General features: G+C 43.2%; 1 protein-coding gene across 1 annotated transcript in view; it reads right to left on the reverse strand.

The window, feature by feature from the left end:
• LOC145396870 (zinc finger protein ubi-d4 B-like) overlaps positions 1-26,404 on the reverse strand; it is a 636,773-nt gene that overhangs the window by 386,407 nt on the left and 223,962 nt on the right. The window contains exon 8 of the mRNA XM_080270158.1: positions 18,862-18,961. Within this exon, the coding sequence (XP_080126284.1) occupies positions 18,862-18,961 (100 nt within the window). The remainder of the gene's footprint in view (positions 1-18,861; positions 18,962-26,404) is intronic.

The raw sequence follows: 26,404 nt of genomic DNA on the forward strand, positions 1-26,404 counted from the left end.
GCGGAAATGAGTTATTTAAGAGGAGCCTGTGGAGTCACATGGAGAGACAGGCTGACAAATGAGGATATAATGGAGCATTGTGGTGTGGATGTGGATGTGATGGGAAGCATTAGGAGGAACACATTGAGGTGGTTTGGCCATGTGGAGAGGATGGAGGGTGAGAGACTGACGAGGGGAGTGTATGTGAGTGAGCTGGAGGGGGGGAGAGGGAGGGGGAGGCCAAGGATGAGATGGAGGGATGGAGTGGTATATGAGAAAGGGGGGTGTGAGTTGGGAGCAGGGCAGCGAAATGGCAGGAACAGGGCAACATGGAGTCAATTTGTTTGTGGCCACCCCATATGGGACTGAGGCGTCTGGCAATAGATAGACAGACAGATAGACGATGTGCATGGGAATGCAACAACTGTAAGGTGCACAACCATGAACACAGGCTGACTGACGGCCACTGAGTCACTCATGGTGGCTGGGATTAATTACAGATGAGCAAGAAGGCCCTGCACTGCACTAAACAAATCCCCCACCCCTATCCTCCTGCTGGTTGGTGAGAAAAAAAATTATGGTCGGATACTTTCTGAACAGAACTCATATTTAGCGTCTAATTCTACATCCTCTGCACTTTTCTTTACTTTCTTTTTTCACCAATATTTTTAATATTTCTATTAACACAGTAGAACTACATTAATCTGGAACTTTTTGAAGCTTTAGTCTTGCTGAAATAGCAGGTTTGCTGAACAACCCAATATGAAAAATCTTCCTAGAAATCTACTTACGGTAACTATCAAGTATGCAAGGTATGACAAAAATCAGACACACTTACTTCACCTTACATTCTTGCATAAGTGGTTCTAGTGTAATTTCAAAGCAGAACTGGATGATCTACTAGCTACTTCCAAGCTACTAATCAAAAGGCAAGCATAGGTTCAGGTCCCATAAAACAGTTCGTTCAACTGAGAAAAAAATCTTGTCTAAAAGTGTTTGGATGAACACTGAGAAAGAATCTCCCCTGCAATAGAAAGAGAGAGAGAGAGAGAGAGAGAGAGAGACATACACACACACAGACAGACAGACAGGCAGGCAGGCAGGCAGACAGACTTTCCTCCGAATTAATATGGTACGAAGCCTGTTCCGTATGCCTGTTGCAGATGCAGGTTGCAACTGTCTTTATTTACATTGCCATCTGTACCAAGCAAACAGTTATGTTCACATATTTTGATGTTCTGCTTTTTTTTTTCACTGTTCTGTTTCTTTTAGTGACCCTCTCTTGCCTCCTTAGAGCTTTTTTTGGTCATCCTTTTCTCTTTTTGGGTGAGTAATGCATGTTGTTTTTTTCTTGCCTTTCTCCATGGCCCCTCCAATTGCTCTCTTGTTTTTCTTCCATTACTTTCTTTCCTCTCTTTTGCTTTTTCTTTCCAGCTTCTTTGTGTTCTCTGTGGCTTGTGGCTTTGTTTTCTTGCTGTTTTTGCTCCATTTTTGCAGGTTCCTAACACCAACTGGTGGGACTAGAGTTTTTTCCTTCTCCATTGTTTGTTTTGCTTCCTGGAGGTTCTTTCCTTTTCCCTTGTTTTAGGTTGTTTCCCAAGGGTTCTTTCCTTCTCCCTTACTTAGATTTCCTTCCCATGCCTTCACCTTCCCTTCCCTCGTTTTCTGCTCGCGAATTGTTGGCTAGTCTGGCAATTTGATTTCCTTTCACTTTCACACTTTGCCACTGATTTACAGTGATGCCAGGTGTATTCTCCCCACTTCTAATCATTCATCCTTTCCATCCTGTGGGTCTTTTGGCTTTGCAGTATGGCATTTTAGATCCTTCAGTGCAGTTGCTGCATGGTACAGTAGTTATATGAACACCTTGTGCCTCTCCATCCCGTCCGCCTCCTCAGGACATCGCATCAGGATCCATCTTGCCCTTCTGCCATGTTTCCTTTCTTTGCTCGTCACTGACTTTGTTTAGCTCTCTGGGGTCACCAAGCAGAATGTCGCTCTAGCATTCCATCTACCAGACATCTCTCCCTCGGTGGCTCTCCCCCACAGGATAATCTTGCACTCTTTCACTGATGCCTGATTATTTTCAGTGTAATGCTTCTGGTCACTCTTTCAGGTATGACTCCACAGTGACATAATGTTGCTTCCATCCACATCCCACTAGGATGCAGTTGCCCTAACTGGTCCTGAGGCATCCTTCAGGTTTGAAAGTGCCTCCCCACAAACATGTCCCACTACCCAAATGGTGTCATTCCCTTGCCATCATATGCCTAGGATTGAGGAATGGTCGGTTAGAGTGGCTATGGCAATGTACAAGGGCATTTGCAAACAGGTATGAGAATGGAGGTTCGAGTGATGAATTTTTCATGACCGCTGGTGTGCATCAGGGGTCAGTTTTATGCCCCTTATTCTTTTTGTGGTGTTTGAAGCTCATTTGCATGGCTTCAGAACGGGACTCCAAAGGAAGGTGTTGCATGTTGATGATTTGGTGTTGATATGCAGGGAATGAGAGGACAGTAGACGTGAGATCTAGGAAGTGAAGAGATGGAATGAGACACAAGGGTTTGAGAGTAAACATGGATCAAACAAAAGTGACAACACCCAGGGCAGGAGGTGGTACCATCAAAGCAAATGTGTGTGGCCATGCACAGTTTACCACAATGGTGTGGGAAGTAATTCCATTTGTCTAGTGTTTGTGATAAGTGGGTGCATAAGTGATGTACAGTCAAGTCGCCTAATCCGCAGCAATTAGAGACTGGTACCTACCCGTGGATTACGAATTCTGCGGTTTACAAAGTTAGGAACCAATGGGAAAAAAGGATATTTAGTCTGGACCCTCGTGGAACCCCCCTACAGCATCCTACCTACACCTAACTAGCCAACAGCAAACACAAACAGACAATCTTGGAAACATTCAATGCATGTATTTAATGGATATAAACAATAGCTAAGTGAAAATAAACAATGACTTGTTCAGGCCGTACTCCGTGGCCAAGTGTGCAACCTTATCTCCTGTCTCCACTCAATGAATAACGTCCAAACGCTGCTGATAACTGAGAGGAGCCTTCTTCTTGGACCCCAACTGGGTAAAACATCACCTTAGGGGGTTGGAGCCATTCATAACACAGCCCCTTGAAAAAAAAAAAAAAAAAAAAAAAAAAAAAAAGCCAGTTAGCTCAGAATTCATGGGGGAACACACGTAGTTGGCGGTTGGTGGGACGGGAGGTAAACAAAACATGGCAGCTGTAGTGTACACACTTGCCACCAGGGCCAGGCTGTGATTGGCTGCTGGGTCTACATTGTCTGTGATTGGCTAGCAGCCACGGAATACATCATGAGTGCCCGGATATTATAAATCTCCTGGAAACGAGCCACTTTTGAACCTTGGAATCATGTTTTTTGAGCTTTTCCACTGAATAAAAAAAAAAATAGGGACTGGTTGGGCAAAGTACCGCAGATTACAAATCTGCAGCTTACAGATACATGAATTAGGCAACTTGACTGTACTGGTATTTGAGGTAGGCTGCAAACTAATGCTAATTTTGTATGTGCAGTTTGTAAAGGAGAGCATACAGAAGCAGAAAGGTGGGAAAGGATTAATCTTGCTGGAGAGTCTCTTGAGTGTGTTGAGTCTTTAATTTAAAGGATGTAATATGTGCTGGAGGTGGGGCTGAAGACAACTGAGTAGCAAGGGTAAGGAGTGGATGCAAGAAGTTTAGGGAATTGCTGTCCCTTCTTATAACTAGAAACCTCTCCTCTGTGCTCAGGGGTCCTTGTATACAGCATGTGTCAAGAGATTAATGCTTGTATGCTAATGAGACTTGGGCAGTAAGGAAAGGGGATATTTGTAGGCCCAAAAATACAGAAATGAGAATAATTAGTTGACTGTAGTATGGGAAGAGAATATTTGTAAGCTCAAACATACAGAGATGAAAATGATAAGCTGGAGGTAGTGCATCCTTGAATGACAATTCTGGGGGGGAGGGGAATGAGGACTGCAAATGAAGAGTTGGGTGGAAGGATGGGACTTGAATGAATCAGTGCTGTGACTGAGATGGTTTGAGCAAATTCAGCATGTAGTGAGGTTGGAGGAAGTCAAATGGGTGCAGAAGGTAGGAGGCAGGAATGTTGAGAGTAGAAATGTGAGACGTTGAATGGAAAAGACCTGTGATGAGGTTATGTCGTAGGGCCTAAGAGTTTAGGGAATGAAAAGAGAGGCTGCTAGAGACCATGCAGCATGGACAACCATCAATGGGTGAAGAAAGGCAATCGTTTCGTTTCGTTTTTAAAGGCTCCAACATGCTTGTATGCGTCGGCCTTGGTCACCTAATGGCAGCTTTCCACGCTGCACGATCCATTGCAGCCTCCCTGTTCAGTTCTTTAACCCTGAGGTCACACTTGATGACCTCGTCCCATGTCTTTCTCGGACTACCCCTCATAACCCCATCCCCAATATTAACACTTCTCACCTTCCTCACCCAATTACCATCCCCTATCCTCTCCACATGTCCAAACCATCTCAATCTACCTCTCCTCATCACAACACCAATACACTCCAGTCCCATCCTACCTCTCAACTCTTCCATCATAAACCCAGCCTCCCCGGACCTTGCACACAGGGACGCACTACACATCCACCTAATCACTGTCATTTCAGTACGTCCGAGCCGGCAAATATCCTCCTCCTTTACTGCCCAGGTCTCACTACCATACAGCATTACACTCCTAACACATGCTGCATACAAAGACCCCTTAGCATGTAGGGAGAGCCCTCTCAATGTCAGAAGAGGCAAGGGCTCCTTGAGCTTCTTCCAACCACTTCTCACCCTAGCCACAGAGCTAGCTCCAGCCCCACCTCCAGCACACAACATGTCTCCCAAATAACAAAACTCTTCCACACACTCAAGAGATTCACCAGCAAGTTCAATCCTTTCACGCCTGACAATCTCCACCTGCTCTCACCGACACGCCGTACACATAAAATCAGCATTATCTCGCAGTCAACCTCTGATACCACTACATCTCTTATGCGCGCATTTATCACAAACACCGCACAAGATAGAATTACTTCCCATGCCCTTGTGGCAAACTGTACATGGCCACTTTCCCTCGTCTTTGACAGTACCGCCACCAACTCTAGATATCATCACTTTTGTTTTATCTGCATATACCCTTAAGGCCTTGTGCCCTTGTGCCCCATACCGTCTCTCCACTTCCTAAAGCTTTCCTCCGCCTCCCTTTCGTTCTCTGCAATCAACACCAAATCATCAGCATACATCTCCCACGGTAGTCCATTTCTAAAGTAACGTAAGAGGGCTTCAAGTACCATACTAAACAACATGGGACTCAAAACTGACCCCTGATGCACACCAACATTCATGGAAAACTCATCACACAAATCTCCATTCACTCTTACCTGGGTGCGAGCACCCACATACATAGCCATAACCACCCTAACCAGCCACTCCTCCAAGCCAAGCTTTCTCATTGCCCACTTCACCATCTCTCTAGGGACTCTGTCAAAGACCTTTTCCAAATCAACAAAAACAAAATACAGATCCCTTCTCCTACCAATATATTTTTCCTGAAGCTGTCGAACAATGAATATGACATCAGTGGTCTCCCTACCTGGCATAAACCCAAACTGCATCTCATCAATATTCACTCTTTCTCTAATCATACCTTCTAAAACTCTCTCCATTACCTTCATTACCTGATCTAAAAGCTTTATACCTCTATAATTTCCTCTTTCCAGGGCATCAACATTCCCTTTATACACATTTACAATTACACTCTTCAGCCAATCATCTGGGACAACACACTCATAAATAATCATATTTATCAGGTCAGTGACTAACCTCACCCCTGTATCGCCTGAGGCCTTCAACATCTCAGCAGTCAACCCAGACACACCTGCCCTTTCCCCACCTTCATCCTGCCTATTGCCTCACTCACAGTAGCAGCATCAATCAAAGGCCAAGGGCCAAACATTGGGTCTGCTGGCTCCGAACCTTCCCTGTCCCAGTCAAACTCCTCATTCAACAACCAGTTATAATGCTCTCTCCATGCATCTTTAATATCCTCACTGTTCACCACTACCTTTCCTTCATCATTCTTCACACACTGCTCATCTATAATATCCCGATTATCCCTCTTCATCTGGTTTGCCACCTTAAATATCATATTTTTCCTTACCCCATGATTTAGGTTATAAAGTAAAAGTCTCTGTGACTCAGACCTCACCCTGTATGCCTCTTGTCTAACCCTACACTTGGCAGCCAATGCATCAGGTATGTTGGAGCCTTCATAAATGAGGCAAAACAGCATAACATGGCATTCAGGATGTCTCTACCATCTTACATGAAAATGTTTCTCTTGGGTTTACTGCATGTAACCTTGGTTTCCCCCTGATAATCATGGTGTTAGGCATGATTTGATGGGAATGCATCATTTCTGTAAGAAAATTATCTAAGGAATAGAGTGTTGATGCTTTTTTTCTTTAAATTTAAGCATACAGTATACATAAAGCCATGGGGAATCCTGATGGCATTAGGAAAATGTCTGACATCCCAAGAATCATGACAAATACTGCTAAATGAAGTTTCAGTGTTGTAAATACAGTAATGTCAAAAACATCTAACCCAACTAACTTAACTATGCAGGTCTCAATCTGATCATTTTACCTCAGACTAGACTTACCGTATTTATTGAACTCTTGTAAGTACCAGAGTATTTACTCTCGCTAACACCTGACAGTTTTACTCAACACAACAAAACCTCCATGCATCAAAGGCTTTAGAAACTATCATCATTTAACAATGACCATTCCTATTATGTTGAATAAATGGGTCATTTCATAAATTCCCTATAAAATACTGGCATAATTTCCTAATTCTCATTCAGAAACTGAATTACCATAAGTGAGACAGTAACTGCTCAGCTGGAAGTTTCTGTTGGGCTGATGGCCAAACAGCAGGGCTGGTGTGAACCCTGTGTGGTATTCATGACTCACTGGCTACATGGTATCAGTGGCAGGAACAGTGGCTGACTTACTATAAAGAAGTATTTTTTGAGGAATATCTAAGATGTAATCAAGAGAATAGTTAGCTTGAACTACTGTAATACTTTTCTGCTAGTACAAATAAATATTTACTCACAGTCAGTACAAAATTAGCATGTACCTGCACTATATACTGTACCTATAATCATTAATAAACACATTAATTTTTCATCCACTCCTTCAGTGGTTGTGTCATATATCTAGCTGTAGTATTCTGTAGGACTGCTAAAAAATTCTGTTACCCCCATGCAAATTATCTTGTTACACGACTGGAACATTTAGCTGTTCATACATAGGGCAGCTGAGACATCATTTTGTAACCATGCTTTTAATCCCTAAAGTACTACACTCAACAATCAACGTTTTTGCACAGTATTTTTAAATGGACAGGGAAAGTTGATCATGCAACTTCCACAAAAACTGGCGGCAGCTTGCTCCACCCTGGTTGTGACATAGATGGCTTCTGACCAATCAGAACTAAGTGTTGGACACGCGGGAGGGAGGATCCAGGACAGTAACCAGGCAGTGGTGGTTGTACTCTCCACCTCCCTCTCACCGCATCCCTCTAACCCACAATGTTGTTACTACCCTACCTCCCTCCATTCTTACCACCACCATCACCACTCCCACACCCTCCTCATGCATCCTCCACCCCTCTGATGTGGATCTCCCCTATGTCCCCCCTCCAGTCATCTGGGGGGAAGGCATTTCCCCCCTTCCCTCCCTCCATGACCCTGTACTCCACTGGGTTCATTCCTTTGTGTCTGGTGACAGTCTCCTCCCATCCCTTCATCCCAGTACACCCCTCCTGGCATTTCCACCCCACCCCTTACCACAGAGTATCTTTATCCCCCTGCAGCCTCAAATATTTTGCATAAGTTTTACGCTTTATGAAGCATGTTTTGAATCATTACCTGTACACTCGACCCTCCATTTCCCATACCCCAATCTCCCGGATTTCGGATTTCACGGATACGGGCTGAGGCTGGACAATAATATCAAATGCCTAACATATGCCCATACAAGTCCGGAATTCTCACGAAAGTCTGGCCATCATTCCCTCATATAAAACTATAAGCAGTCTTCTGCACAACACAGTATATTCTAGCAAGGTTTAGACTCCATAAAGGCCATTTGTAACACATACAAAAGGATGTTTTCATACAGGAAAAGAATCATGGCCACCACCTTGTTTCAACCCACCGGTTCCTTCCAAATCGTGGCATTATTTATATTTATATTTATAATTATGTTATTTCAGTATGTCTATCTATCTATCTATAGCCCGACGCCCTAATCCCGCAAAGGGTGGCCGCAGACAAAACGCCTCCAAGTCACTCTGTCACCCACCATTTGACTCCCCTCCCCCCAACTCACCCCCCCCTCCCTCATATACCTCTCAACTCCATCCCTCCACCTCATCCTCGGTCTACCCCTCCCTCTCCCTCCCTCCACCTCACCCACATACACCCTCTTAGTCAGTCTTTCATTCTCCATTCTCTCCAGATGTCCAAACCACCTCAGTGTATTTCTCCTAATCTTTTCAACCACATCCACATCTACCCCACAACGTTCCTTCACTTCTTCATTTGTCAACCTGTCCCTCCACATCACTCCACATGCTCCTCTCAAGTAACTCATTTCCACTGCTCTCACTCTTGACTTGTTCCCCTCTTGCAAGGTCCATGCCTCGCTTCCATATGTCAGGGTAGGGATCACAATACCATCATGCAGTGACTTCTTAACTTCCATACTCACCTCCCTATTTCTCATCACTGCTTTCAGTGTACCAACAACCTTTCTTCCCTGCTGTACCCTTTCACGTACTTCATCCCCCAAAGTTCCATCCTTACTCATCACACTACCCAAGTACTTGAATGCACTCACATTCTCCATATCCTCACCATCCAACCTCACTGCACACTCTGTGACTTCATTCCTCTCAAACACCATAACTTTACTTTTGTTTACATTAACTTTCAGCTTCCTCCTCCTACACACTGTCCCAAATTCATTCACCAAACCTTGCAACTCCCATTCATCTTCACTCAACAATACTGTATCATCAGCAAACAGCAACACCGGAAGCTTCCAAATCTCACCCTCATTCATTAGGGCCACCCCCACATCCACTGCCCTACCCTGCACCTCCTTTACAACCCCATCCATATATATATTAAACAGCCATGGAGACATCACACACCCCTGTTTCAGTCCCACATTGAGATCAAAGAACTCACTCAGCTCACCATCCACTCACACCGTAGCCCTAGCTCCCTCGTACATACTCTTCACAGCACTCAACAATTTCCCCTCCACTCCATATATTCTTAATACCTTCCACATATCTTGCCTATCTATTCTGTCATAAGCTTTCTCCAAGTCCATGAAGGCAGCATACACTTTCCTTCCCTTCTCTAGATACTTCTCCACTAAACATCTGTACTGCATTTATATTTATGTTATTATTTTATGTACTCTGTGTGTTAGTTATGTTGGAATAGGTAGCCTACATTCCAGAATGCTCCAGAATATCAGAATAATTGCCGGACAATATTAGAGAGTTCTGACAAAGTATGGTAAAAGGGCAAGGAATGGTATGAGGGGCCAGAGTTTTGCAATTCACGGACTTTTGGGGTTCCCGGCTTGGTCTTTCCCCCCTTTTAGTCCGGGAAATGGAGGGTTGAGTGTACTGTACTTTATTTGTGACCATTTTATTTTCTAAGCACTTCACAATGGTTTGTAACATCTATACACACCAAAAAAAATATTGATTTTGGTGATTTTTGTATGTATTTTTGGGGAAGAAAATGGGTGTGAGTGGCATATTTTCTTTCTCACCCAGGCCGCGACGGGTAACTTTTATCAACTTTGATGGGCCACAGCTCGGTAACTATTGGGTCTAGGAGGGTGGGGTTTGCGTTTTTGAGTGTGTAAATTCAAGCTCTATAAATCAGGCATAAAAATTATAACCTTTGAGAAAGTTGAAAAATAAGACTGTTTTTGCACCCTAGGGGGTAGTCGAGGCTGGAGAATTGCGCACCAGAGGAGTTAAGTGCACTTCATAAAATAAGAGATTCTACTGGACTATATTTTCTCATACAAATAATATTTCTAAAGGTAATGGGACAATGTCTGGTCACCCTGTATATTAAGCTGACATCTCATGCATCCAAGTCACTCCCATCACATAATCATGACACAATTATTGTCAGGAAAAAGTCAAAATTACACAGTAGGTCCTATGGGAACAGCTTTATGGAAAGACATAGAGAAACTTTCAACACCATATTATCCAACTGATTCAAACTTTAGTATGGTAACTACCATTACAATCAATGAACCCCCAACCACTCTGACTGAGGCCTCAGTTATATAACTAATTTTATAATTTCATCATCCGTCATATTATCCAAGGTAATGAAAAATCCCTATCTATCTATTTATTGCCAGACGCTTTAATCCCATACGGGGTGGCCACAAACAAATCGCCTCCACGTCGCCCTCTCCCCCGCCATTTCACTGCCCAACTTCCAACTCACACCCCCCTCCCTCATATACCTCTCCACTCCATCCTTACATCACATCTTTGGCCTCCCCCTCCCTCTGTCTCCCTCCATCTCATTCATATACATTCTCCTCGTCAGTCTCTCACTCTCCATCCTCTCCAAATGGCCAAACCACCTCAATGGGTTTCTCCTAATGCTTTCTATCGCATCCACATCCATACCACAACGCTCCTTCACATCCTCATTTGTCAGTCTGTCTCTCCATGTGACTCCACATGCTCCTCTCAAATAACTCATTTACACTGCTCTCACTCTTGACTTGTGTCTCTCTAACAAGGTCCAAGCTTTACTTCCATACATTACAGTCAGTAACACAAAACTGTAATGTAGTAACTTTTTCACTTCCATGCTCACTTCCCTGTTTTGTATCACTGCTTTCAAGGAACCAGCAACCTTTCTTCCTTGTTGTACCCCTTCAAGCACTTCACCCTCCAAACTTCCATCCTTACTCATAACACTACCCAGGTACTTAAATGTACTCACAATTTCCATTTCCTCCTCATCCAACCTTACTGTACATCAACTGACTTCATTTCTCTCGAAGACCATAACTTTACTCTTCCCTTTATTCACCTTTAGATTCCGTTTCTTACAATCTCTCAAACTCATCCACCAAGCCTTGCAGCTCCGCTTCATCTTCACTTAACAACACAGTATCATCTGCAAACAACAGTACAGGGAGTTTCCAAACACTACCCTCTCTCACCAGGGCCACTCCAACATCCACTACCCTACCTTGTATCTCTTTTATAACCCCATCCACATACAGATTGAACAACCATGGAGACATGACATATCCCTGTTTCAATCCAACCTTCAAATAAAAAAATTCACTCAGTTCACTATTTACACGAACTGCAGCCTTGGCCCCCTCATACATATTCTTCATTGCATTCAACAACTTCTCATCTACTCAAAATATTCTTATTACTTTCCACAATCCTTATCTAGCCACCCTGTCATATGCTTTCTCCAAATCCATAAAGGCCGCAGACAACTTATTTCTCTTCTCTAGACACTTTTCCACTAAAGATCTAAGAATGAATATCTGATCTACACAACCTCTTCCCTTCCTAAAACCTCCCTGTTCATCTCCAACTAAATCCTCTGTTATTTCCCTAACTCTGTCAATAAGTATCCTACCATATACTTTTCCTATTACACTAAGACAAAAGCCCCTATGATTACCACATACTTCTTTTTTCCTTTTTCCTTTGTACAGGGGAATAATTATACCTGACTTCCAACGCAAGATCTTGCTAGAAGAGTGAGAGAAGAGTTCTGGACAAATGTAGAAGTGTGCATGGAAAAGTTTGGAAGGAATGAGAGAGTGTTTTTGATCGGTGATATGAATGGTAAAGTTGGGAATGTGAAGGTGGATGGAATAATTGGTGAGTGGGGTGTGCCTGCTGAGACAGATGAGAATGGGAGTGTGTTAGTGGACATTTGTGCTGGGAGAGGGTTGGTGATTGCCAATACCCTCTTCAGGCATAAAATGATCCACAGGTATACATGGCGAGTGATGAGAAGGGTGGGTGGTGAACTGAATGAAAGGAAGGCAATGATTGATTATGTGTGTGTGGATGAAAGGATGCGAAGATGTGTAATGGATGCAAGAGCTTATAGAGGTTGGGGGAGTGGACTTTCTGACCACTACTTGGTGGAGGCCAGAATTAGGATTCAAGTAAGATGGAGGAATAGAAGAAGGGAAAGACGAGAGGAAGGGGTAGTTGCAAGCAGAGTGGAAAGGTTACAAGAGGATGAGAAAAAGGCAGAGTATAAGACAGAAGTGGAGGAACGATTGAGCCAATATGAATTGGAGCAGATGGGAGACGTGGAAGGTGCGTGTAGGATGTTTACAGAAGAAATATGTGCAGCATGTGATGTGGTGTGTGGAAGGAGGAGAAGACTGAAGGGGGTGCAAGGAACAGTGTGGTGTACTGAAGAGGTGAGACAGGCTGTGGCAAAAAAGAAGAAAGCATACAATGAATGGATGAGAAATAGGGGCGTGGAAGAAGTTGAGAGGCGGAAGAGAGAGTTATAAGTAGAAAGAAAGAGAGAGGTGAAAAGATTAGTAGGAGAGAGTAAGAGGAGAGTGGATGAGGAATTTGGAAGGAATTTGAGTGTAAAGTGGAGGGACTGTAAGAAAATGTTCTGGAAAGAGGTGAAAAGAGTAAGACAGGGTGGAAGTGAAGTTAGCAGGGGAGTGAAAGATAAAAATGGTAGCTTACTAGTGGAGCAGGGAAAAAAAGTGAGCAGATGGAGAGAACACTTTAAGGAATTCCTGAACATAGAGGATGGAAGTAATGTGAGTATAAGTGGCTGGGGAATGGCTGGGAGAAGGAAGGAGGTGAGAAGACAGGAAGAAATCAGTAGGATAGAAGTTGTGGAAGCAATGAAGAAAGTTAAATCGGGGAAAGCCCCAGGAATTGATGGAGTGTGTGGTGAAATGCTGAAGCATGGGGGAGAGATAGTAGTAGAATGGATGTGGAAGATGTGCAGATTGGCCTGGGAGGAAGGTAGAGTCCCAGAGGATTGGAAGTCAGGTATAATTATTCCTTTGTACAAAGGAAAAGGGGAAAAAGAAGTGTGTGGTAATCATAGGGGCATCTGTCTTCTTAGTATAATAGGAAAAGTGTATGGTAGGATACTTATTGACAGAGTTAGAGAAAGAACAGAGAAATTAGTTGGAGAAGAACAGGGAGGCTTTAGGAAGGGAAGAGGTTGTGTAGATCAGATATTCATTCTTAGATCTTTAGTGGAAAACTTTCTAGAGAAGGGAAAGAAGTTGTATGCGGCTTTCATGGATTTGGAGAAAGCATATGACAGGGTGGATAGACAAGGCTTGTGGAAAGTGTTAAGAATATATGGAGTAGATGGGAAGTTGTGGAAATGCTGTGAAGAGTATGTACGATGGTGCGAAGGTTGCAGTGCGTGTGGATGGTGAACTAAGTGAATTTTTCTCTTTGAAGGTTGGGTTGAAACAGGGATGTGTCATGTCTCCATGGTTGTTCAATCTGTACATGGATAGGGTAATAAAAGAGGTACAAGGTAGGGTAGTGGATGTTGGAGTGGCCCTGGTGAGAGAGGACAGTGTTTGGAAACTCCCTGTACTGTTGTTTGCAGATGATACTGTGTTGTTGAGTGATGACGAAGGGGAGCTGCAAGGCTTGGTGGATGAGTTTGGGGGACTGTGTAAGAAACAGAATCTAAAGGTGAATGTAGGGAAGAGTAAAGTGATGGTCTTTGAGAGAGGTGAAGTCAGTGAATGGACAGCGAGGGTGGATGGTGAGGAATTGGAAAATGTGAGTACTTTTAAGTACTTGGGTAGTGTGATGAGTAAGGATGGAGGTTTAGAGGGTGAAGTGCTTGAAAGGGTACAGCAGGGAAGAAAGGTTGCTGGTTCTTTGAAAGCAGTGATAAGAAACAGGGAAGTGAGCATGGAAGTGAAAAAGTTACTATATGACAGTATTGTGATACCAACTCTACTGTAACGTGTGGAAGTGAAGCTTGGACGTTGTTGGAAGGACACAAGTCAAGAGTGAGAGCAGTGAAAATGAGTTATTTATGAGGAGCCTGTGGAGTCACATGGAGAGACAGGCTGACGAATGAGGATATAAAGGAGCGTTGTGGTGTGGATGTGGATGTGATAGGAAGCGTTATGAGGAACACACTGAGGTGGTTTGGCCATGTGGAGAGGATGGAGGGTGAAAGACTGACAAAAAGAGTGTATGTGAGTGAGGTGGAGGGGGGAAGAGGGAGGGGGAGGCCGAGGATGAGATGGAGGGATGGGGTGGAGAGGTATATGAGAGAGGGGGGTGTGAGTTGGGAGCAGGGCAGTGAAATGGCGGGGGACAGGGCGACTTGGAGGCGATTTGTTTGTGGCCACCCCAAATGGGATTGAGGTGTCTGGCAATAGATAGATAGATAGACTTCCAATCCTCCAGGACTCTACCTTCCTCCCAGGCCAATCTGCACATCTTCCATATCCATTCTACTACTATCTCTCCCCCATGCTTCAGCATTTCACCACACACTCCATCAATGCCTGGGACTTTCCCCATTATGACTTTCTTCATTGTTCGTACAACTTCCATCCTACTGATTCCTTCCTCTCTTCTCCCAGCCATTCCCCAACCACTTATACTCGCATTATTTTCATTCTCTATGTTCAACAATTCATTAAAGCGTTCTCTCCATCTGCTCACTTTTTCTCCCTTCTCCACTAGTAATCTACCATTTTTATCTTTCACTCCCCGACTAACATCACTGCCACCCTGTCTAACTCTCTTTACCTCTTTCCAGAACATTTTCTCTCCACTTTATACTCAAATTCCTTTCAAATTCCTCATCCACCCTCCTCTTACTCTCTCTCTCTAATCGTTTCATCTCTCTCCCCTTCTGTTTATATAACTCTCTCTTCCGTCTCTCAACTTCTTCCACACCCCTATTTCTCATCCACTCATTGTATGCTTTCTTCTTTTGTGCCACAGCCTCTCTCACCTCTTCATTCAACCATTCTGTTTCTTGCACCCCCTTTCGTCTTCTCTTGACCCCACACACCACATCACGTGCTGCACAGATTTCTTTTGAAAATATCCTGCACACACCTTCCACGTCCTCCATCTGCTCCAATCCATGTTTACCCAATCACTCCTCCACTTCTCTCTTATATTCTTCCATTTTCTCATCCTCTTGTAACCTTTCCACTCTCCTTGCATCTACTCCTTCCTCCAGTCCTTCCCTTCTTCTATTTCTCCATTTTACTTGGACCTTAATTTTGACCACCACCAAGTGGTGGTCAGAAAGTCCACTCCCCCAACCTCTATATGGTGGTCAGAAAGTCCACTCCCCCAACCTCTATATGGTGGTCAGAAAGTCCACTCCCCCAACCTCTACATGGTGGTCAGAAAGTCCACTCCCCCAACCTCTATATGGTGGTCAGAAAGTCCACTCCCCCAACCTCTATATGCTCTTGCATCCATTACACACCTTCACACCCTCTCATCCACATACACATAATCAATCATTGCCTTCCTTCCATTCAGTTCACCAACCACCATTCTCATCACTCGCCATGTATACCTATGGATTATTTTGTGCCTGAAGAGGGTACTGGCTATCACCAACCTCCTCCCGGCACAAATGTCCACTAAAGCACTGCCATTCTCATCTATCTCAGCAAGCACACCCTACTCACCAACTACTCCATCCACCTCCACATTCCCTACTTTACCATTCATATCATCAGTCAGAAACACTCTCTCATTCCTTCCAAACATTTCCATGCACACTTCCACATTTGTCCAGAATTCTTCTCTCACTCTGCTTGCACGATCTTGCGTTGGTGCATATACGCACACAATCGCCCACATTTGTATTCCAACTTTCAATCTTACCCACACAATCCTTGAGCCAACTGATCCATTACTCTCTTATATTCTCCTTCCATCTGTTACTCACATCAATACACACTCCTTCTTTTGTCCTCTCATTCTCACCTACTCCCGCACATATACCCCATCCATACTCCCATTCTCTCACACTTTCTCCTCTCCATTTAGTTTCAGTTAATCCACATACATCCACTTTCACACCCTCAAGCACCTGGACAATCTCTCTCTCTTTCACTTCATCATTTGCCCCCTTTACATTCCATGTCGCCAACCGTATCATGTTTGTTCGGTCCTTAGTTGTCATCTTTTGGTCCGTACTGGTCCAAGGCTTCTTGTTCGTATTTTTAGTTAGTTGTTTTCTGGGGAGGGGCACTAACCCTCCGCCAACCCACTTGCTGTCACATAGGGAACACGTGTTGTTTGGCTATAAGGTTACCACCCAGCGTTGTAAATAATTTCCTGGTTTACAGGAAATCATTTGGCTTGCCACTCAATGCAGAGCTACCCTGAAAAACAAAGTAACACTACACCAAGTGGGTGGACGATGGGTGTCCCCACCTGAAAAATATATGTTGTAAATTCATTATAAAAAGCAAAGATATTTTCCTAGCCCATTTTTGAGAAACAGAAGTATCATTGCTTGATTGTTAAACAGCTTGAGTCTCTGTTTGGGGGAAACGACCACACAACAAACTGCTGTTCGCTATGGATGTAAAGGAGAGTACACCCTTCACCTTGACTATATCAGGTTCTTCTGTCCAGGAATGTATATTCCACTATGTCCTCATTAAATACCATGGATGTGTTCCATACCCCAAAATATCACAACTTTTTTCATACAACCAGATCTGTAAATTGAGAATTTCGGTAAATCAGCTTCAAAGGTAGCAATGCAGCTTTAATGGGCAATCCTTTGGTAATTTGCTATGGACTTCACTGTAAAACTGGCTAAAAAATAATATATATATATATATATATATATATATATATATATATATATATATATATATATATATAAACAGAAGTCCTCGTATTGGACGCATTTTACTTTGATGCCTCGTTTTTTGCGCAAAAAAAGAGTTTCCATGTTGTCTCACAATTCGCGAATTTCCCCACAATTTGATGCTCCCAGCCGGTACCCGACAACGCATACCAATGCTCATTTGTTGGCGGCTATCTTACGACCACCCTCTCCACCATAAACGACAGAGCAACCACCTTCGATGCATACACCAGGACTATGCCTGAGGCTACCAACTTCCTATCGACCTTGAGTGATCTGAAGTCTCAGAAACATGAAGAAGCAGAGACAAGCCTGGATCGCACGATATTTTCATGAGAGAATGTGGCTGCTATTCTGGAAGATTTGGACGTGCCAGCGTGGTGGATGAAGGAGGAGAAGTGGAGAGAGAGGACATGGAGGTGCTGAAGCCTGAGTTCAACTTCGAGGGCTTCGGCATAGGTGATGCGGCTTCCCCAGAGAAGTCCATGTCACCTAGTAACTAGCCCATCTACCCTCAACACACCTTCACCTGCCATTCAAGTCAGTCTTCATTTTATTTCTGGTAAGGATTTTTGGTGTTGCAGCTCTTTCTAGCAGCTTTATGCTGTTTTAGCACTAGTAAACACTCTTCACTTAATTCTGGGTAGGGCCTGTTTGCTGTTACAGTACTCTCTGATAGGGTAGGTACATGTTCCACCTGAATGCTCCTCTATTTTTCCCACTGATTCTTAACTTCACAATTCAATGTTTCGCGTTTCGCGCGGTTTTGGCGGAACATCCAAGCTGTGAAAATCGAGGATTTACTGTATATGTATACATATAATGAGGGCTTATTAGACTATGAAGTATTTAAAAAATATCTACAGACAATAAAAATATGTAAGGAGTAAAAAACTCATTAAATGCTGAGTGAGGTGGATAAGGGTACAAAACAGGAGACAAAATATGCAAAAAAAATTTAGAGAGCATGATGAACCTGACAAATAATACAGATGATGAGTGAAATTAAGCAGCTCCATTACTGACATAAACATTTAACCAAGGAATAAAACTCTGGTAGAATCATGGCAGTAAGAGTAAGAATGACAATAATATAAGCACAACAAAAGCTAAGGAGTAAAATGAGATAAAAATTTACAGTACGCATTTCTGAAAGAGCGTACAGACACAGCCACTCCCATAACACCCTAACTGAGGTGCATGGGTTCAAGGCCTATTGCATCCCCGTGCATTCCAGGGTAGATAACCAGTCTTTTCTCCATGGCGGCAATAATGATTGAAGAACCTCCAGTCATTCTGGGGGGATAAAACTCATGCACATGCCTCAGTTACCACGCTGGGGGATGCTAACTACTAGACTATCAGGTACCAGAGAATACTCAATGGATGAAATGATAACCCTTTTTAAGACAGTAACATATTTTTTTATTCTTGCTACTTCCTCACAATCTATTTCAACCTAGGATAGGTCACCCATACTGACTGAGTCAATAAAGACTATATCTAACCACATGGGATTAAGAAATTTCTACAAAAGTGAGAAAGACAGTCTGGAAGTAACAAGAATAAACTGACAAATGTGTTACCATAGATATTTGGATACTAATGTTGGACCATGTAAGGCTTAGGCTGTATTGAGAGGCTAAAGGATATATGTAACCCTTACAGTTTGAAATGGCTCTCACAAGCGAAGGTAACATGAATATGTTAAGATATGCATTATTGCAGGCATTGGATTCTCACACTTACTATATCTAACTCCCACAGTTTGAAAAGTCACTGAGATTAAAAAAATCATCAAGAGGGGCAAGAGTAATCTACAAAATACATCATGAAAGGCACTGGTATACTCACGCTGGCACTCATAAGGCTTCCCTGGGGTCTCTTCATCACCCTCCCCACTGGTTGGCTTGGGCTGTGCCTCCTTCTTCTTCCGTCCTCGAGTTCCAGGTGTCTATTGCACAGGAGCAGCATGTTAGAAGGAAGAAGCAAGTGGGCTGAGACTTGGGTATGGCTTGAATTTGAGGAGTTTAAAAAAAGAAAAAAAAAAGTAGCAGACAGAAAATGAGGAAGTTAAGGAACAATCAGTGCTGATGTTGATGTGCTGCAAAGTGTCAGGTGAAGTACCCACAGACTACTAAGCCATGTGCAGAAAATGGAGAATAAAGAGACTGACTAGGAGAGTGTAATATATACAATACTGTATACTGGGGAGGAAGGAGGGACAGGGGAAGACTGAGAATGAAGTGGATGGATGGGGTGATATACAGTAGACATACACTTAACCAGCACTCACATATCAGGCAAACCTGACAAAATTGGCAGAATCAGAAGGAACATAAAAAAACAAACAAACAAATACAGTACACCCTCGATACAACGAACTAACTTTTTTTTTTTTATGCTAGGAAGAAGGAACCACAGGCCAGGAGCCCGCAAACTGCTCCTTCCAAGAAAAAAAACAAAAACAATACAAGAGAGAGACAAAGTCAAGATCCAATCATTTCAAGATGCCTGGACACACTGCGTTTGAAAGACTGGAGATCATAGGAAGCAGGAAATACAGACAGAGGGAGACAGTTCCAGAGACCCCTGATGCTGAAACTGATGGTTCATTAAAACTGAACACCATGCTGTCTGGTGATTTCCCAGGCACTGTGGTTTTTACCAAACAAAGATCGCTAAGTACAGAGCGTCATTCAACCATACAGTCATAAACAATAACACACAACTAAGTCTAAATGGTCCTTTAACTCAATAAATGCTCTACTGTATTTACTAACTTATGTATCTATTCTACCCATACAAAAAGATCATTTTTTATCAATTTTATCTACTCCCATCATGGCCCTGAACACTGCAATCATGTCGTCCCTCTCTCTCTTTTCGTCTAGGAAAGGCAGATCCAGCTTTTCCAGTCTCTCTCTGTAAGACAGGTCTGCCAGGCTGGAGACCATCTTGGTTGCTGTTCTTTGTTTTTTCTTGTTCTTATTTATATCTTTCTTTTTACGTGGGGACCACACTACTGCCGCATATTCCAACCTGGGGCAGATCATGGTCACTATCAATTTTTCATGCGTCCCTGTGTGCAAGGTCCGAGGGGGCTGGGTTTACGATGGAAGAGTTAAAAGGTAGGATGGGACTGGAGTGTATTGGTGTTGTGATGAGGAGAGGTAGATTGAGATGGTTTGGACATGTGGAGAGGATGGGGTATGATAATTGAGTGAGGAAGGTGAGAAGTGTTATATATTGCAGGTGGGGTTATGAGGGGTACACCGAGAAAGACATGGGACGAGGTCATTAAGTGTGACTTCAGGGTTAAGGGACTGAACAGGGAGACTGCAATGGATCATGCAGCGTGGAAAGCCGCCATTAGGTGACCAAGGCCGACGCATGCAAGCATGCTGGAGCCTTTAAAAATGAAACGATGTAATGGAATGCCACTCGTATGTTAGTCATGAGATTGTACGTCTCTCTAACTATCTTGTTAATGTGTTTTTCCGGTGACAAACTATCCTGGACCAGCACTCCCAAATCTTTCTCTTCTCTCACTTTTTTAATTGGTTCATTACCCATCGTATAATTCAGTGATGGTCTCTTGGGACTCTTACCCATTTCCAACATTTTACATTTTTTTCCATTAAATTTCAATTCCCACATCTAGATCCAATCTTGGATCCTATCCAGGTCTTCCTGTGGTGGTTTACAGTCTCCCTCAGCTTCTACTCTCCTCAAGATCTTTGCATCATCAGCAAACAGACTAGCATAACTGTTCATTCCATCTACCATATCATTTACGTAAATCAGGAACATCACTGGCGCTAACACCAAGCCCTGTGGGACTGCACTTTTTACTTCCCTCCATACGGACATTTTGTCCTTTATTACTGTCCTCGTTTGTCTGTCTCTCAAGAAGTTTCTCATCCACTCCAGGACGTTTCCCTTCAGTCCTCCTATGTGTTCCAATTTCCACTTTAGTCACTTGTGGGGTACCTTGTCAAAGGCTTTCTCCAAATCTAAATACACATAATCCACCCAGCTGTCTCTCTCCTGTAGCACGTCTTGCTCTTGAGTAAAAGCTCAACAAGGTGGAAACACACGACCTTCTACTTCTGAGTCCAAACTGGCCCTCAGCCAAGATGTTCATCTCCTCCAAATATTTTATCCATCTGTCTTTCAGGATTCTCTCGCACAATTTTGCAACTACGCTGATCAGGGACACTGGTCTATAATTCAGGGGCTCTTCCTTGTTTCCTCTCTTATAAATTGGTACCACATTGGCCCTCTTCCATTCCCGAGGCACTTTCTCTACTTCCAGAGAACACACAATTAAATCGTGAATTTTATCCGCCAGCAGTTCTCTGCATTATTTCAATATCCAGGTAGAGATTCCATCCGGTCCTGAGGCTTTCCTTACATCCTGAGCTTCCAGTAATTTTTACACTTCCTGAACTTCCACTTTTATGGCTTTTATCACTACATTTCTAGTCACACCCTCCCCCTCCACCAAATCCCCTTCTTTAGTGAAAACCGATTGGAAACATTTGTTCATTATTTCAGCTTGCATGGCCGCATCTTTGTAGACCTCTCCTTCTACTTTCAGTTGGGTGATTCCTTCCTTTTGTTTCAATTTGCCATTAACAAATCTATAAAACAATTTGGGTTCTTCCTTACATTTGTCAATTATATCTTTTTCAAAGTTCCTTTCTTTCTCTCTACATATTTTTTGTATATTCATTTCTAGTTCTTTTATATTCTTCTATTCTATCTATCTATTGCCAGACGCCTCAATCCCGTTTGGGGTGGCCACAAACAAATCGCCTCCAAGTCGCCCTGTCCCCCGCCATTTCACTGCCCTGCTCCCAACTCACACCCCCCTCTCTCATATACCTCTCCACCCCATCCCTCCATCTCATCCTCGGCCTCCCCCTCCCACTTCCCCCCTCCATCTCATCCTCGGCCTCCCCCTCCCACTTCCCCCCTCCACCTCACTCACATACACTCTTTTCGTCGGTCTTTCACCCTCCATCCTCTCCACATGGCCAAACCACCTCAGTGTGTTCCTCATAACGCTTCCTATCACATCCACATCCACACCACAACGCTCCTTTATATCCTCATTTGTCAGCCTGTCTCTCCATGTGACTCCACAGGCTCCTCGTAAATAACTCATTTCCACTGCTCTCACTCTTGACTTGTGTCCTTCCAACAACGTCCAAGCTTCACTTCCATACGTTAGAGTTGGTATCACAATACTGTCATGTAGTAACTTTTTCACTTCCATGCTCACTTCCCTGTTTCTTATCACTGCTTTCAAGGAACCAGCAACCTTTCTTCCCTGCTGTACCCTTTCAAGCACTTCACCCTCCAAACCTCCATCCTTACTCATCACACTACCCAAGTACTTAAATGTACTCACATTTTCCAATTCCTCACCATCCAACCTCGTTGTCCATTCACTGACTTCACCTCTCTCAAAGACCATCACTTTACTCTTCCCTACATTCACCTTTAGATTCCATTTCTTACACACTCTCCCAAACTCATCCACCAAGCCTTGCAGCTTCCCTTCATCTTCACTCAACAACACAGTATCATCTGCAAACAACAGTACAGGGAGTTTCCAAACACTATCCTCTCTCACCAGGGCCACTCCAACATCCACTACCCTACCTTGTACCTCTTTTATTACCCCATCCATGTACAGATTGAACAACCATGGAGACATGACACATCCCTGTTTCAACCCAACCTTCAAAGAGAAAAATTCACTTAGTTCACAATCCACACGCACTGCAGCCTTTGCACCATCGTACATACTCTTCACAGCATTCAACAACTTCCCATCTACTCCATATATTCTTAACACTTTCCACAATCCTTGTCTATCCACCCTGTCATATGCTTTCTCCAAATGCATGAAAGCCGCATACAACTTCTTTCCCTTCTCTAGAAAGTTTTCCACTAAAGATCTAAGAATGAATATCTGATCTACACAACCTCCTCCTTTCCTAAAGCCTCCCTGTGCTTCTCCAACTAATTTCTCTGTTCTTTCTCTAACTCTGTCAATAAGTATCCTACCATACACTTTTCCTATTATACTAAGAAGACAGATGCCCCTATGATTACCACACACTTCTTTTTCCCTTTTTCCTTTGTACAAGGGAATAATTATACCTGACTTCCAATCCTCTGGGACTCTACCTTCCTCCCAGGCCAATCTGCACATCTTCCACATCCATTCTACTACTATCTCTCCCCCATGCTTCAGCATTTCATCACACACTCCATCAATTCCTGGGGCTTTCCCCGATTTAACTTTCTTCATTGCTTCCACAACTTCTTTCCTACTGATTTCTTCCTGTCTTCTCACCTCTCTCCTTCTCCCAGCCATTTCCCAGCCACTTATACTCGCATTAATTCCATCCTCTATGTTCAACAATTCCTTAAAGTGTTCTCTCCATCTGCTCACTTTTTCTCCCTTCTCCACTAGTAATCTACCATTTTTATCTTTCACTCCCCTGCTAACTTCACTTCCACCCTGTCTTACTCTTTTCACCTCTTTCCAGAACATTTTCTTACAGTCCCTTCACTTTACACTCAAATTCCTTCCAAATTCCTCATCCACTCTCCTCTTACTCTCTCTTACTAATCTTTTCACCTCTCTCTTTCTTTCTACATATAACTCTCTCTTCCGCCTCTCAACTTCTTCCACGGCCCTATTTCTCATCCATTCATTGTATGCTTTCTTCTTTTGTGCCACAGCCTGTCTCACCTCTTCAGTCCACCATGCTGTTCCTTGCACCCCCCTCCGTCTTCTCTTCCTTCCACACACCACATCACATGATGCACATATTTCTTCTGTAAATATCCTACACACACCTTCCACGTCTCCCATCTGCTCCAATTCATATTTGCCCAATCGTTCCTCCACTTCTCTCTTATACTCTGCCTTTTTCTCATCCTCTTGTAACCTTTCCACTCTCCTTGCAACTACTCCTTCCTCTCGTCTTTCCCTTCTTCTATTCCTCCATCTTACTTGAATTTTAATTATAGCCACCACCAAGTAGTGGTCAGAAAGTCCACTCCCCCAACCTCTATAAACTCTTGCATCCATTACACATCTTCGCATCCTTTCATCCACACACACATAATCAATCATTGCCTTCCTTTCATTCAGTTCACCACCCACTCTTCTCATCACTCGCCATGTATACCTGTGGATCATTTTATGCCTGAAGAGGGTATTGGCTATCACCAACCCCCTCCCAGCACAAATGTTCACTAACGCACTCTCATTCTCATCTATCTCAGCAGGCACACCCCACTCACCAACTATTCCATCCACCTTCACATTCCCAACTTTACCATTCATATCACCAATCAAAAACACTCTCTCATTCCTTCCAAACTTTTCCATGCACACTTCTACATTTGTCCAGAACTCTTCTCTCACTCTTCTAGCACGATCTTGCGTTGGCGCATACACACACACAATCGCCCACATTTGTATTCCAACTTTCAACTTTACCCAAACAATCCTTGACCCAACTGATCCATATTGTCTTATGTTCTTCTTCCATCTTTTACTCACAACCATACATACTCCTTCCTTTGCCCTCTCATTCTCACCTAGTCCTGCACATATACCCCATCCATACTCCCATTCTCTGACACTTTCTCCTCTCCATTTTGTTTCAGTTATTCCACATACATCCACTTTCGCACCCTCAAGCACCTGGACAATCTCTCTCTCTTTCACCTCATCATTCACTCCCCTTACATTCCTTTGATTTATTATTACTGTACCTCTCTTTCTCCATTTGTTCCATGCCATGTCCCTTTCTTTTTTTCCTATCATGCACCTTCTGTTAAACCAATCCTTCTTCTTGTTTTCTTCCCAATTTATGCTTGGAACATGTTTCTCCGTTCCCGAATTATAGAGGTCTAGAAAGATACAGTATCCCACTTCCTCTGCGTCTCTCTTGTTTCTCTATATTTTCTCCAATCCACATTTTTGAAAAATTTCTTCAATCCTGTAAAGTTTGCTTTCCTATAGTTGTATCTTCCCTGCCTATAAAGCTCATCTCTTGGCACCACGTTCCCTTTTATCATCTGGAACTCAATGACCACACGATCATTTTTTCTTATAGGACACTGATATTTTAAATTTTCAACTACATCAGGTTCTTTAGTTAGTTGTAAATCTAATCTTGCTGGCATGTCATCTCCTCTGAATCTTGTCTCTTCTTTGACCCATTGGGTCATTACATTATTTATTGCAATATTTAACAATATAGTGCGTGACAGAAATAAATGGAGAGATATTGTGAATGAATAAGTGATGACGCAGCCCTGAGGTCTCCCGTATTTTGTCGGATCGGCTAGTCAGGTCAGGTGCGGGTAAGGGGATGGGTCTGTTATGATGTGGCAGGGGTAAACCAGTTCTGCTGTCGGGCCCTGCTGCGGATGTCACTGATTGCATTGCGCAGTTGACCCTTGTGCGGTGTGGTGCGGTGAGGATCTGTCCGTTCTCCCCTTTGGGGCTAAGATGCGAATGAATGTGTTTGAATGGATGGGTAAATGAGGAGTGTGTCGTCCTGTCTCGGCTACCTCCCTTTCCTTGGGGGAAGCAGCCTAGGTATATAGATAGATAGATAGTGCCCCACAAATCTTCACTGCTTCTCAAGTTCCATTCCTCCCAGTTCATCTCTTTACAGTTAAAATCCCCCATCAGAATTATGTTACTGCTTTTCTCAATCACTTTCTTTAGATAGCTAACCATGTCTGACAACAGCTCCTGGTATTCATCATCCTTCCATGCCCTTGTCTTAGGGGGAACGTATACCACTGCAATGTCTCTCTTGCCATTCTCTCTGGTTTCTAGTTTCATATTTATCGCTTCAGCCTTACCCTCTCCCAGTTCTGCATTTTCCACACTGATGTTGTTCTTCACTGCTATCATCACTCCTCCTCCTGTTTTTCTTTTCTGTCTCTTCTCCACAGTTTGTATTTGCCATCTCCCACATGGATAACAATATCCTCTCTTAATTTGGTCTCTATAAAGCACATAATATCTGGTTCATGTACCCTCAAGTAATCGTTGGCTTCTAACCTTACCGATATTAAACCATAAGCATTAGTATATGCCACTTTCCAACTTTTTTCGCTGTTCTTTATTCCCTCTTCTCTCCCTCTCTCCATCAGTACTTCCTCAGTTTCTGATCCATAACTCTCCAATAGAACATTGTCTTCTCTTCCTCCGTTCTCTGTTCGTTTTTTGCCTTTGCTTCCTTTACTAGCTCCTTTATCTTAGCTCTTTCTTCCTCATTTGCATCTCTTCTTATCCAAACATTCTTGAGCTCTTCCTCTTCTGATAACTTCCATGTTCTATTGA

Source organism: Coenobita brevimanus, chromosome 39, assembly GCF_032717465.1.
Source record: "Coenobita brevimanus isolate Jiangsu-jjx chromosome 39, ASM3271746v2, whole genome shotgun sequence".
Classification (NCBI taxonomy): Eukaryota; Metazoa; Arthropoda; class Malacostraca; order Decapoda; family Coenobitidae; genus Coenobita; species Coenobita brevimanus.